This window comes from Ricinus communis, chromosome 9 (assembly GCF_019578655.1).
Source record: "Ricinus communis isolate WT05 ecotype wild-type chromosome 9, ASM1957865v1, whole genome shotgun sequence".
NCBI classification, from domain to species: Eukaryota; Viridiplantae; Streptophyta; class Magnoliopsida; order Malpighiales; family Euphorbiaceae; genus Ricinus; species Ricinus communis.
This window is the reverse complement of record NC_063264.1, coordinates 21416518-21432212: the sequence shown is the minus strand read 5'-3', so window position 1 is coordinate 21432212 and position 15695 is coordinate 21416518. Positions and strand designations below refer to the sequence as shown.

At 36.0% G+C, this 15695-nt stretch overlaps 1 protein-coding gene across 1 annotated transcript; it reads left to right on the top strand.

Moving 5' to 3' along the window:
• Positions 1 to 103: 103 nt before the first annotated feature.
• On the top strand, positions 104 to 770 carry LOC125371215. The gene is made up of 2 exons (XM_048379749.1): positions 104 to 583; positions 702 to 770. The coding sequence occupies exons 1-2, from the start codon at positions 104 to 106 to the stop codon at positions 768 to 770; spliced, it is 549 nt and encodes a 182-aa protein (XP_048235706.1).
• The last annotated feature ends 14925 nt before the right edge of the window (positions 771 to 15695 follow it).

The window sequence follows — 15695 nt, the reverse complement described above, 5'->3', positions numbered from 1 at the left end:
CTGTCAGGTTGAAGCAAGAGAAAGCGATTTGCAGTTTAGTAAGTTTCTTGACTTGTTTAAACAACAGTGAATTAACTTGCCTTTTATTGAAGCTATTCCGTAGATGCCTAGATATGCGAAGTTCTTAAAGGAGATCCTTAGCAATAAGAGAAATTTAGAGGACTTGGCGATCGTGACCCTAAATAAGGAGTATTCGGCTATACTTCAGAACAAATTTCCAAAAAAGAAGCGTGATCCAGGGAGTTTTACTATCCCTTGTGTGATTGGTGATTTGACAATTAGCAATGCTTTAGCTGACTTAGGAGCTAGCACTAATTTAATGTCGTACAGTTTGTTTGCCAACTTGGTGTTGGGTGAGACTAAACCCACCAGGATGAGCATACAGTTAGCTTATAGGACTGTTAAGTATCCTAGGGGTATTGTAGACGATATACTTGTTAATGTTAACAAATTTATATTTCCTGTTGACTTTGTGATCATGGACATGGATTGTGAGAGTAATGTGCCTTTGGTTCTAGGTCGACCTTCCCTTGCAATGTCTAGGGCTATTATAGATGTTTGTGATGGAAAGCTTAAACTTATGGTAGGGGATGAAACTATCACTTTTGACATGAACAATTCTATGAGACAGTCCTTAGATCATTGATGATATTGTGTTTTCTATTGATGTACTTGATGATGTTATTCATACACAATTGCAGGAGATATTGCTTGATGATCCTTTACCAGTTGCTTTGCAGCCAGAGGATGAGCATGAGCTATCCAATTAGAGTGTGTTGGAGTAGCTTGCATTTTTGTTAGCAAATAAACCAAGCAAGAATACTGATAAGTTCGTTGAGATTGATAGGGTAGATGTGTAGAAATTGAGGCCATCACTAAAGGAACCACTAGTCCTTGAGTTTTAAAAGCTCCCAAAGTATCTCAACTATGCATATCTCGATGAGGACAATAGGTTGCTTGTCATTCTACCAGCGGAATTGACACTCGAGGAGAAGGAGATGACTTTGGTCTCTCTTACGAAGTACCAAAATGCGTTTGCTTGGAAAACTCCTAACATTCCTAGGATTAGTCCTAGCTATTGCTCGCACAAGATCCTTATGAAGTATAGTTACAAGCCAGTGGTGCAACCACAACGTAGACTGAACCCGAACATGAAGGAAGTGGTTAAAAGGAGGTAATTAAACTTCTTGATGCAGGTTTGATTTACCCTTATCTCTGATAGTTCTTAGATTAGTCTTGTGTAGGTGGTTCCCAAGAAGGGAGGTATGCCTGTGGTTAAAAATGAGAAGGACGAGCTTATATCGACTAGAATGGTAACGGGCTTTTGAGTGTGCATAGATTACAGGAGGCTAAATGATGCCACTCAAAAGGACCATTTTTCCCTTCCTTTTATTGACCAAATATTGGAAAGGTTATCTGGGCATATGTTTTACTATTTTCTAGATAGTTTCTCAAGTTACTTCTAGATTCCCATTGCACCTTGGGACCAAGAGAATACAACCTTTACTTGCCCATATGGTAAGTTTACTCATAGGAGGATGCCATTTGGATTGTGCAGTGCACCTACGACTTTTCAAAGGTGTATGATGGCGATCTTCCACAACATGATTGAGGAGTCCATGTAGGTCTTTATGGATGATTTTTCTATATTTGGTAACTCTTTCACTCACTTTGCATAATCTGGAATGCATGCTTGCGCGTTGTGTGGATGCTAACCTAGTCGTTAATTAGGAGAAGTGTCATTTTATGGTTAGGGAAGGTATAGTGTTGAGGCATAACATTTCCAATGAGAGGATGTAGGTCGATAGGGCCAAGGTGGATACTATTGCTAAATTACCCCCATCTAGTTCAGTTAAGGCTCTTAGGAGCTTCTTAGATCATGCAAGTTTTTATAGGAGGCTCATTAAGGACTTCTCTAACATTGCTACACCTTTAACTTAATTGCTTGTAAATGATGTACCTTTTGTATTTTCTGACGATTATTTGTAGGCTTTTGAGTTGTTGAAGGAGAAACTAATGATGTGCATCATTTTATACATATTTATATGCCCAATTGTTTACATTCGTGTGCATAGTTATCTTGTTTTATGCCAGAATCACCTGCGTTTTGGTTCCTTTCATGTTTTAAGTCATTATCGAGGGACATTATCAGTAATTGAGGGAAATACATGCAATTACGAACCATAATCCATCAAATTTAGCAAGGACTAGCATTTTAAGATTGAGCACGGCCTGGACTCTAGCTGTGCTGAACCATCAAATAGTTGCCCTTCAAGAGTACCATTTTAGCACGGTTTATGAAGCCACCACAGCCTCCACCATGGCCCTTGGTGGCTCAAAGACCGGCCAGGCACGGCCGAAAAGAAGCCACAAGTTGCGGATGTGAGAGTCCAAAGACGGCCCGACTCCGCCTGCCGATCGAAGGGCTTCACCATGGCCATGCTGAAAGATTTATGTAGGCAAAAACGATTTGTTGAATTAGGGTTCAATTATCTAACTTGATTTCACATATACAAGGATAAGCCATCTTTTTCCAGACTTCAATACTCGACCTTAGAAGACCATTTCATCTATTGAAGGAAGGATTACATTAGTTTTAACATCAAATTGAAGATCAAGAGGAGATTTGGGAGCATTCAAGAGGCAAATTAGGGTTTATCATTATGAATTGGGATTTTAGGGTTTTTCATCCAACTTGAAGAAGAAGGGTGTACATGCCTTCAATTTACTTTTCTGAATTTATTCTTTACTTTGTGTTGCTTATTAATATGAGTAACTAAATTTGTCAAACCCATCGGGGTTCCTGTCACACCCCCATTACATGCTAACCAATAGACATTAGCCAGGAAGCATACAAGCGTCGTAGAATATATACTACATGTAGATAGGTCAGTATGTAAGTTGTTAAGAATTAAGACACAAGGTTATTAACATATAAATATATGATTATACTTAAACATCATTTAACAAGTATTTCAAACATCTTCTTATGCCTTATAAGGCCTACTTCCATATATATCACATAACTGCATACAAAATGCATCAGGAGGAGACTCCACAAAACCGGCCCAACTGGATGTGAATCGCTAAAAGCTAGACATCGCATACAACCAACGGATGCACTACTATTTACAAACCTGAAAAGAAAAATTTTGGAGAGGGGTGACCCTCCAGCTCAGTAAATAAATAATCAACATAATCTATATCACATACACTTAATACAATTTCCACCCAATCACATAACTTTCCATGATTCATAGTTTAGGCATAAATTCATACCATTCTACTCAATTCATTACAACCATCATAGAAAAAAAATACAATTCAACAATTATTGTTAGTTCTCACGGCTTGTGGATCCCCTTTAATGTGCTGCTCCGCCTCATCCTCACCTATCGCACACGTAAGCTGCTAAGCCTCATCCTCACATTATACACTTTTATAGCCTCTCTAGGCTTTAGCCTCCCAAGGCTTTATATATATATATATATATTTTTTTTTTCACAGGGGAATCCACCATTCACATGCACATATGCACTTAACATCACAATTCAATCATTTCACTTATATCATATTCAAGCAATAACAATTGTTCCACTCAACACCAATCATTTCCATCTCATTCATTCAAACATAACACAATATTAAGCAAACACAACCATTCGCGGAATATTTGATTAAATATATAAACATAGCAAATATTAACTATTTACTTACTCAAAATACATTTATTCCTTTAGCATATAAGAACCTCCTTTCTCCACAACTTCCTTTCCAGACCTTTGAGTACCTGTCAACACATTCATCAATTCACATTTCATGCATATTCCAAATATTCATGTAAATGCTAGTTCTAATGCATTACAAGATCATCCCCTCTCTAATTCATATTAACTCTTCCTCTAAGACTCTCAATTATTGTTTTAATATCATAGAAACATTTTCCATCTAGTTAAATACCAATTTAACTTAAATTAACATCATATTTATTGCATAAAACTAATCTCCAACATCTCTGTTTTCTAGACAGAATTTAGTACCAAGGTATATTTATTGCTGGGCAATATTAATCTCCAACATATCCGTCTATGCGTCTAGTTTCATCTCCAAAAAGAATTACTCAATTCCGACTTCTATAGATTTAATTATGTTCAAATTACTGAGCAAGGGTCATACGGCTAGTTGTACCCGAGCAGAAATCTGTTTGCTCCATTTAAGCAATCAAAACGGCAAAAATAGCGAAATCACAAAACTACAAAGTTATAGAGGACTCTTCAAAATTTCCATAGACACCAATTAAGCTTAATTTGGACTCATATAGCCCATGTTATGCCTAAAATACAGAACATCAAGGTTGCTGGAATTTTGACAGTTTTCTATCTTCACATACTTAAACTTAAATCAAGCTTAATCTCTATGCAATCATTCAATACTCTACTAATTTATGATAATCAGACCTTTAATTAATCAATGAGAGCATCAAATAAAGTTTTTCCAATTTGTAATCAAGAACCCTAATGACAAATTAATAACACTCAAGTAACAACTTACCAATTTCAGCTTTTGGGTTGCTAATATGCTTAAATCCTTTAGCTTTAGCTTGGCTCCTTCAATAGTTGGCAAAATCCTATCTTAATCTTAAGTTTTTCTAGGTATTCCACTCCTCTCTTATTCCAAATTTTGTGTTTTTTTGGCCATGTACGAATTTTAGAGAAATGAAGAGGTAAAATGAGCTTGCTCACGGTTCCAATTTTCAAGATTCATCTCTCAATGCCACCACCTACTTAAACTAGTTTTATCATCCTATTTACCCAACCTTCAACTATTGGTTCAATTAAGTCTTAAGGCTTAATACACATAACCCAAGTACTTAATCAACTTATCTAAATTAATAACCTAATATCATGCTTCTTATTCTCTACTTATAATTAATATATATTTGTTCTCATAAAATAAAAATATTATTGATATACCATCATATGCTCAATGATTAAATGTAAATGCACATAACATGGATGATGAGAAAATGCAAGCGTTACAACTCTCCCTTCCTTAAGAAATTTCGTCCTCGAAATTTTAACAACTCACCAACATTACAATAGAATAGATGCGGATACTTCTGTCTCATATGCTCTTCTACTTCCCAAGTTGCTTCTCTTGGTGAATGATGACTCCGCTTAATTTTGACCATAGGGATGTCTTTATTTCTCAATTTCTTAACCCTTCGATCAAGAATTTCAATCGGTTCTTCCACATATGTCAACTTTTCTGTGATTTCTATCTCTGGCTCTGGAATGATATGACTAGGATCTGATCTATATCGCCTCAACATAGAAACGTGAAAAACATCATGAATAGAAGACAACTCTGTAGGTAATGCTAACCTATAAGCCAATGGTCCAACTCTTTCAATAATTTCATAAGGTCCTACATACCTCGGACTCAATTTCCCTTGTTTACCAAACCTTAATATTCCTTTCCATGGTGACACCCGCAAGAAAACTTTATCACCCACAATATATTCCATTTCCCTTCGATGCAAATCAAAGATAACTCTTTGTCTCATCTGTGCTACTTTCAAATTCTTTTTAACTATCTCTATTTTATCCACTGTTTCTTATATCAATTATGGACTTTCAAGCTGTCTTAAACCTTCAACATCCCAGCATACTGGACTTCTACATTTCCTCCCATACAAAGCTTCATAAGGAGCCATACCGATACTAGAATGAAAACTGTTGTTATACGCAAATTCTATCTGTGGTATGTAATCATCCCAATTACCCTTGAACTCAAGTGTGCAAGCCCTCATCATATCTTCTAATGTCTGAATAGTTCTTTCTGATTGCCCATCTGTTTGAGGATGAAAAGCTGTACTGAAATGAAGCTTAGTACCATATGCTTTTTGCAAACTCTCCTAGAAACGAGAAGTAAATCTGGGATCCCTATCTGATACAATAGATATTGGCACACCAAGCAATCTAACAATCTCAGAAATATACAATTCAGCAAGTTTATCAAGTGAATCTGTTTGCTTCACAGGTAAGAAATGAGCACATTTAGTAAGTCGATCAATAATTACCCAAATAGCATCATGCTTGTTAAATGTACGCGGCAATCCCATAACAAAATCCATAGTAATCTTATCCCACTTCCACACGGTGTATAGATAAAGAATGAAGTTTACCTGCAGTGCCCGGTGCTCTCCTTTCATTTGCTGACATGTCAAACACTTACTCACAAATTCCGCCACATCCTTCTTCATTGCTCGGCCACCAATAATAAGGCTTCAAATTTTTGTACATTTTGGTACTTCCAGGATGCATTGCATAAGGTGCATAGTGCGCTTCATGCATGATTTCCTTTCTCAAATCCCCTACATCAGGTACACATACACAATTTCTATTCAATAACACACCATCATCTTTCAACACAAATTTTGTATTCTTTCCTTCTTGTACTCTACCCTTCATCCTTTGCAAATAAGAATCTTCACACCGTGTCTTTAATTTTATCTCCAATCAAAGGCTTTACTTGTAATGTGGCTAACAGATCATCGTCATAAACATAAAACTTCACATCCATAGCTCTAAGTGCAACTAAATATTCCACATTGTAACAAATCATACTTGAAAAATTTTCCACTGACTTCCTGCTTAAAGCATCAACAACAACATTTGCTTTTCCAGGATGATAATCAATAGTGCAATCATAATCCTTCAGAAGCTCAATCCATCTTCGTTGTCTCAGATTCAACTCTTTTTGCGTAGGGATATATTTCAAACTCTTCTGATTAGTAAATATCTGAAATGTCTCCCCGTATAAATAATGTCGCCATATCTTCAATGCATGTACAATAGTTGCTAATTCAAGATCATGCATAGGATAATTCAGCTCATGAGGTCGTAATTGTCTTGAAGCATAAGCTATAACCTTCCCATGCTGCATTAAGACACATCTAAGTCCTTGCCTAGAAGCATCGATATACAACATAACCTCCATTTCGGATGGCAATGCGAGTATCTAGTAGTAAGCCTTTTCTTCAACTCTTGAAAATTTTGATCACATAACTCCGTCCACTGGAATGGCACATTCTTCTTTAACAAAGCTGTTAGAGGCTTAGCAATAATTGAAAAATCTTTTACAAATCTTCTATAATAGCCAGCTAACCCAAGAAAACTTCGAACTTCATAAACATTTCTAGGCGGTTCCCATTCAATAATTGCTTTAATCTTTGATGAATCTGGTTGCACTCCATGTTTAGAAATAATATGCCCTAAGAATGCAATTTCCTCCATCCAAAACTCGCTTTTGTTGAATTTTGCATACAACTGTTTTCCCTCAAAATCAGAAACAATTCTCAAGTGTTGTTCATGCTCTTCTGGGCTTCTAGAGTAAATCAGAATATCATCAATGAACACAATAACAAAGTGATCTAAATATGGCTGGAAAGTCTTGTTCATCAGTGACATAAAAGCAGCAGGAGCATTTGTTAAACCAAATGGCATCACAATAAATTCATAGTGCCCATACCTTGTTCAATGCCGCTCTTGGCAATAGATTTCTCTTCAACCCGGAGTTGCCAATAACCCGATCTTAAATCAATTTTAGAGAACATAGTTGCACCTTTTAACCGATCAAGCAAATCATCAATTCTCGGCAATGGATATTTATTCTTCAACGTAATCCTATTCAATTGCCTATAATCAATACATAATCGCATACTACCATCCTTTTCTTCACAAATGAATCGGGTGCTCCCCAAGGTGAAGTACTTGGCCCGATGAAACCTTTATCAAGTAACTCTTCTAATTGCTTCTTTAATTCTTTCAATTCTAATGGAGCCATTCTGTATGGTGCAATGGAAATAGGTGCGACGTTGATGATGTCAATCTCAAAATCAACCTCTCGATTTGGTGGCAAACCGTGCAAATCATCTAAGAATATGTTAGGAAATTCTCCGACCATTGAAATGTCTAATACCCCTGGACCGACCTTAGTAGTATCTATAAAACTAATTAGATATGCTTCATATCCATTTTTAATTAATCGACATGCAAATACCGCTGAAATCAAACAATTAGGAATTGTCTTCCTTTCACCCACCATTACTATTTTCATTTCTCCTTGTATTTCCATAGCCACTTCCTTCGTTTTACAATCAACAATAGCATGATTTCTTGACAACCAATCCATCCCCAAAATAACATCAAACTCTCTAAGATTAATAACAACCAAATCGCATGTAGTTTGACACTATCTACTACTACAGGACATGATCTCACTATCGATTTACCGTGATAATATCCCCGAAGCAGGCATAGATACATATATATCATAACCTAATGCCTCTATATTAGCATGAACATGCGATGCAAAATCATGTGATATGAATGAACATGTGGATCCGAGGATCAATAAGAACATGTGCATAAGAATCATGAATAGAAAGTATACCAAGAATAATTTCAGTGCTACAAATGCTTCATTTCTAGTAGTAGCAAATACTCTACCCAGGCTTGTGGTTGACCAATCTGTTCGATGGTGTTGCTGAAATAGTTAAACCTTCTCCGCCACCTCTTCCTCTCCCGCCTCGAACCAACTGGAATATTTTCACCAACACTACTCTGACCCACTGTATAAGATTCTCCAGCATTATTTCTTCTCATAGGACAACCTCTAGAATAATGTCCTGGCCTACTACAAGTAAAACATACTACTAGTCTAGGTCCCCAACATTCTCCAATATGTCTCATGTTGCACGTAGGACAAATAGGAGCAAACCCTCTACTGGCTGAAACTTGTCCTCCCTCAAGTCTGGATGAATTGTATCCACCTCTACTATAAGGTACTGTGGAGGATCTACGAGACTGACCACCAAACCCTCGTCCACAATAACTACTCCGCTGTGAATTAGAGCCTCTGAACGAAGAAATACTAATATGTCTTGGAGGATTACTATAAGTACCAATGATCTTCTTCTTTTTAGCTTCCATAGTATTCCTTTCAAATGATATTTCTTCAGCTCTCAAAGCAGCTTCAATTGAGGCATTGTAATTCTGAGGTTTCACTGACATTTTCTCACGAATGTCAAGCCTCAAACCCATCTCAAATTTCTTCCTTTTCAGTTCTTCAGTGGCTATTTCTTCTAGTGCATACTTAGATAATCTCACAAATTGAACTTCGTGACTGCGAACCCATATATCATTCTGTTTCAATTGAAGAAATTCAAGCTTCTTTCTGTCTCTATAAATTTCTGGAGTATACTTCTCAGCAAATTCTCTCAAGAAATCATTCCAAGTCAAAGTGATTGGTCGATCTTTGTTTCTTAAAACTGTTTCCCACCAATCAAGTGCATCTTTTTCTATTAAAGACATTGCATATAGAAGCCTTTGTTCTGATGTGCCATTAAATCTATCCAACACCCTTTCTGTATTTCGTAACCATTCTTCAGCCACAGCAGGATCAGTAGTACCCTGAAAAACATTAGCACCTTGTTTCCTAACCCTTTCATAATTCTTATCTATCACAGCATCTTGTTGTTGAGTCTGAGGTGCCGGTGCTTGTTGTCGAGCTACCCGTTGCATCAGAAAATCCATAAACTATTCCATAACATTTTGTACATTCGATTGTGCAGCATTTTCAGAATGTAGCTCATGCTCATCATGTTGATCATGTTCAGATGCATTTTCATGACCATGCACAGACTCTAATGACTTATCCGGGCCAGCTATGTGTTCTCCTTGTCTCTCCATCTATATATATCAAATGCAAATACTCAGCCAAGTTCAAAGAACATATGTCATATGCTTAATGATGTGCAACATGAATCTACTCCCAATGAATCTAATCCCTGCTCTGATACCACTAAAATGTCACACCCCCATTACATGCTAACCAATAGACATTAGCCGGAAGCATACAAGCGTCAGAGAATATATACTACATGTAGATAGGTCGATGTAGGTTGTTAAGAATCAAGACATAAGGTTATTAACATATAAACATATGATTATACTTAAACATCATTTAACAAGTATTTCAAACATCTTCTTATGCCTTATAAGGCATACTTCCATATATATCACATAATTGCATACAAAATGCATCAGGAGGAGACTCCACAAAACCGGCCCAACTGGATGTAATCGCTAAAAGCTAGACTTCGCGATACAACCAACGGATGCACTACTATTTACAAACTTGAAAAGAAAAATTTTGGAGAGGGGTGACCCTCCAGCTCAAAGAAATAAATAATCAACATAATCTATATCACATACACTTAATACAATTTCCACCCAATCACATAACTTTCCATGATTCATAGTTTAGGCATAAATTCATACCATTCTACTCAATTCATTACAACCATCATAGAAAAAAATACAATTCAACAATTATTGTTAGTTCTCACGGCCATGGATCCCCTTTAATGTGCTGCTCCGCCTCATCCTCACCTATCGCACACGTAAGCTGCTCCGCCTCATCCTCACATTATACACTTTTATAGCCTCTCTAGGCTTTAGCCTCCCAAGGCTTTATATATATATATATATATATTTTTGTTTTTTTTTCACAGGGGAATCCACCATTCATATGCACATATGCACTTAACATCACAATTCAATCATTTCACTTATATCATATTCAAGCAATAACAATTGTTCCACTCAACACCAATCATTTCCATCTCATTCATTCAAACATAACACAATATTAAGCAAACACAACCATTCGCGGAATATTTGATTAAATATATAAACATAGCAAATATTAACTATTTACTTACTCAAAATACATTTATTCCTTTAGCATATAAGAACCTCCTTTCTCCACAACTTCCTTTCCAGGCCTTTGAGTACCTGTCAACACATTCATCAATTCACATTTCATGCATATTCCAAATATTCATGTAAATGCTAGTTCTAATGCATTACAAGATCATCCCCTCTCTAATTCATATTAACTCTTCCTCTAAGACTCTCAATTATTATTTTAATATCATAGAAACATTTTCCATTTAGTTAAATACCAATTTAACTTAAGTTAACATCAAATAAATTGCATAAAACTAATCTCCAACATCTCTGTTTTCTAGACAGAATTTAGTACCAAGGTATATTTATTGCTGGCAAAATTGGCTTAATACAAAAATCTCATATTAAATAGACATATCCGTCTATGCGTCTAGTTTCATGTCCAAAACGAATTACTCAATTCCGACTTCTATAGATTTAATTATCTTCAAATTACTGAGCAAGGGTCATACGGCTAGTTGTACCCGAGCAGAAATCTGTTTGCTCCATTTAAGCAACCAAAACGGCAAAAATAGCGAAATCACAAAACTACAAAGTTATAGAGGACTCTTCAAGATTTCCATAGACACTAATTAAGCTTAATTTGGACTCATATAGCCCATGTTATGCCTAAAATACAGAACATCAAGGTTGCTGGAATTTTGACAGTTTTCTATCTTCACATACTTAAACTTAAATCAAGCTTAATCTCTATGCAATCATTCAATACTCTACTAATTTATGATAATCAGACCTTTAATTAATCAATGAGTGCATCAAATAAAGTTTTTCCAATTTGTAATCAAGAACCCTAATGACAAATTAATAACACTCAAGTAACAACTTACCAATTTCAGCTTTTGGGTTGCTAATATGCTTAAATCCTTTAGGTTTAGCTTGGCTCCTTCAATAGTTGGCAAAATCCTATCTTAATCTTAAGTTTTTCTGGGTATTCCACTCCTCTCTTATTCCAAATTTTGTGTTTTTTTGGCCATGTACGAATTTTAGAGAAATGAAGAGGTAAAATGAGCTTGCTCACAGTTCCAATTTTCAAGATTCATCTCTCAATGCCACCACCTACTTAAACTAGTTTGATCATCCTAAATTAATTCTTACTAACCATATATAGGTACTAACTTTTAATTGTATCTTTTAAGTCCAATCTATTTACCCAACCTTCAACTATTGGTTCAATTGTCTTTTGGGTTGTTTCGTGACATTGAGAAATGCTTGTTACAACTGGAAATTGAATAGTAAGAACTGGCAGTTAACACTTAGAGATAACGTTAATTCACTCGCCAGATTAAGAATTAAGAACTCTTAATAGATCTAAATCATGCTTAATTATGAAGAGATTCCATTAGGTTAGTGCAGGTTTAGGAACTTGTTGAACTCGAGAGAGGAGCTGAGTTTGATTCAGGATTTAGGTACGGATAGCAAGATTGGTAATTTATAAAATTAACCCTAGAATTCCATCACTTAGGTCCCCTTCAGGTTTGCTTCTTTTGTTACGGTTGTCTTTCGATTGTCAGTTGTTGTCTGTTCCTTTATTTGCATTCACAATCATTAGTTAATTAATTTAGACTTCTCATACCTTATTTCAGACTAGATAACATAGTGAACAGTAGTAACTTTAGGTTCACCCGATCTCTAGGGATACGACCTTGATACTCACTAGTGCTAGGTTGCATCGATAGGTTCACTGCCTTAGGTGTAGATTGCATCAGTAGCCCACAAGATGAGCGTATAGTTAGCTAATAGGTTTGTTAAGTATTCTAAGGGTATTATAGAGAATGTGCTTGTAATAGTAAATAAATTTATATTTCCTGTTGATTTTATAATCTTAGACATGGATGGTGAGAGTAGTGCACCTTTGACTCTAAGTAGACCTTTTCTTGCAACATCTAAGGCAATTATAGATGTTTATGATGGAAAGCTTAAACTTAGGGTAGGGGATGAGACTGTCATTTTTTACTTGAATAATTATATGAGACAATCTTTAGATTATGATGATCATGTGTGTGCTATTAATGTACTTGATAATGCTATTGAGATATAGTTGTAGGAAATATTAGTTGAAGACCGTCTACAAGTTACTTTGCCAATGGGAGATGAGCATGAGCTGTCAAATGAGGAAGTGTTGGAGCAACTTGAGTTTCTGTTAACAAATGAGCTAAGCAACAATATTGATAAGTTTGTTGTGATTGACACAATAGGTGTGCTGAAGTTAAGGCCATCACTTGAGGAACCACTAGTCCTCTAGTTGAAAGAGCTCACACAGCATCTCAACTATGCATATGTAGATAAGGATAACAGGTTGCCTGTCATTCTAGCTGCTGAGTTGACATTCGAGCTAAGGAAGATGACATTGCCCTCTCTAAGGCAGTACCAAAAAGCATTTGCTTGGAGGATTGCTGACATTCCAAGGATTAGCCGCACTTATTGCTCATCCAAGATTCTTATGGATGACATTAATAACCTGGCGATTGGACCGCAGCACAAGTTAAACCCGCACATGCAGGGAGTGGTCAATGAATCCAGCTAAATGACTCGAGGGAAAAAGGAAGCGCTTTTTGGGAGGCACCCCAACTTTTATTTTGTGTTTTAACACTTTGATCTTTGGTTTTCGAATATTTACTTAGTTTTAGTTTTCATATTTCATTTAACTTTCATTTTCATTTTCTATATTTTCCAATTTCAGCTCCTACAGGGGACGCACCAATTTTCACTCCACTAGCCTCAGCGGATGATCAGGGTAGTCTCCACTAGATTTTCTTTCATTTTTTGCATTTATTTACTTTACTTTTCATACATGTTATGTAGTTGAATTTTATTGCTTCAGCTTCTTTTACTTGTACATCCCATGCGGGGTACCCACTTTGTTTTACACTAAGGACAGTGTATTTCTAAAGTGCTGGGTGGGCAAAACTGTATGCTTTTTTCTCTTTCTTGTGACTTTTGGATGTGTCTGAAATTGCTATCGCTAATGATATATAGTGTTAGGATGTTAGGATACCATGTTTTCATGCACTTGAGTTATGCTACTTTTTAGCTAATTGACGATTTGATTTATAGAATTATAGTTACTTCTTTTTGTTGTTCATTGTCCTTAGAAAATAGTTAATGGTGTTTAATACATCAACTCTGTCGGGTTAAACCAGTGTTACTTAATTGTTTCTCGAGTTTTTGAATTTCAAATTAGATGATTGATTATGTCATATGCATGTGCTTCTTAAGTGATGATTCAATTAATGATGTTGAGAATTAATTGCAACCATTGCCACACTTCAAATGTGAGATTTTGAGCCAATTGAGCATTCATTATACATATGCTCTTTAGATTTCTTGTTTGAGTGTGCATTGTACTTGGCTTTGCTTCTCGAACTTGCTTTGTAATGCTTGTTGAGGTTACATAAATTTGTGAATACCATGAGATGATTTGGGCAACTTAGGATTCACCACACTTGGCCAAAAGCCTACCCTTTGTGTTTCCATTAGTTATCCATGGTTCAGCCTTTACCCTTTTTTTCATTTAATACCATTTCACACTTTACATCTTAGACTTTTCATTTTATCTTTCTTTTGTCCTTATGCTGAGATTTTTTTTTTATTTGCTCTCTCTTATTTAGGATTAAAAGGGCATTTGCTATGTTGGTGAATTCACTAAATACTCTTGATATTTTAGATGCTCCTTTCAATCCAAACTGTATTTTTCTCTTTACTTTATTCAATTGTATGCAGCAGTTCTCCTATAAGCTGCTAGTCTAGTTTTTCAAAAACAAAAAAGAAAATCTTTCTTTATTCCTTATTTTCTTTATTAGATTGATAGTAATTTCGAGTGTTATTCTACAAATTGAGGATTTAATAAATATGTTTTGTATTTCTGGGCATTTAATCCTCTGAGCATACATCATTGTTTATTGCAAGAATTTTCAGCATTTTCACACCTCTTTCCCAAATCTCCATACGTTGACCTTAGCCCCATTACATGCCTGGTAAAGACCCTTTCATTTTTGGTATTCATTTATTCACAGTAGTCGAGATAGGATTTATGAGCAAGCCTATGGTAAGCAGATTTTTTGCATTTGCGTTGAGGGATCTGTTTCTCAACTTATACACATTTTGAGTGACTAGAGTGGTCCCTGTGAGGTATTGGTTCTTGATGTCTGTTATTGAGCTATTGTTTAAATTATTCATGCATTGATATTATCTCCATTCTCTGCTAATGATTTTCAACTTGACTTATGATTTAGTTTCTTTTGAGATGTGTTGAATGCTATCTGTTGTGACTTAGGGGCATGAACCTTGAGGACTTGCTGACTGTAGTTTTGTGAGGTTGAATTGCTAATTGCTTGAGGATAAGCAAAAGCTTAAGTATGGGGTGATTTGATATGCATAGTTTTTCACATATTTACTGACATATTATTGCGCATTGTCTTAGCATTTATTATGTTTTTATTCCAAGATCACCCGTGTTTTGTGTCCTTTCATGTTCCAAGATATTTTAGAGGTCCGACATCAGTATTTTAGGAATTTTAGATCAATTTTGGGCGAAAATGGAGGAATCAGAAGCGTTTGACCTTGGGTTGACTTTTGGGAAGTCAACAATGCTTGTATTGGAACTCGTGTAGAAATTCCAGGCAATGTAGCTTAAGCACTTTGAAATAGCACGTTTTCCAAGGGTACCACGCCTTAGCGCATGGCCCGTGTTGGCTCACACGGGCAAGAACACTAACCAACACGGGCCAAAACATGGCCTTGCTCGATTCAGTTATTTGGAGGCCAATACGGCCCGGTCACGGGCTGGAACACACCCGTATTTAATGTATAAAAGGAATTAGCCAAAAAGAGAAACAAGAGTTCGGGATCAACGATTTTGACTTTTGATCTTCCGTTGTA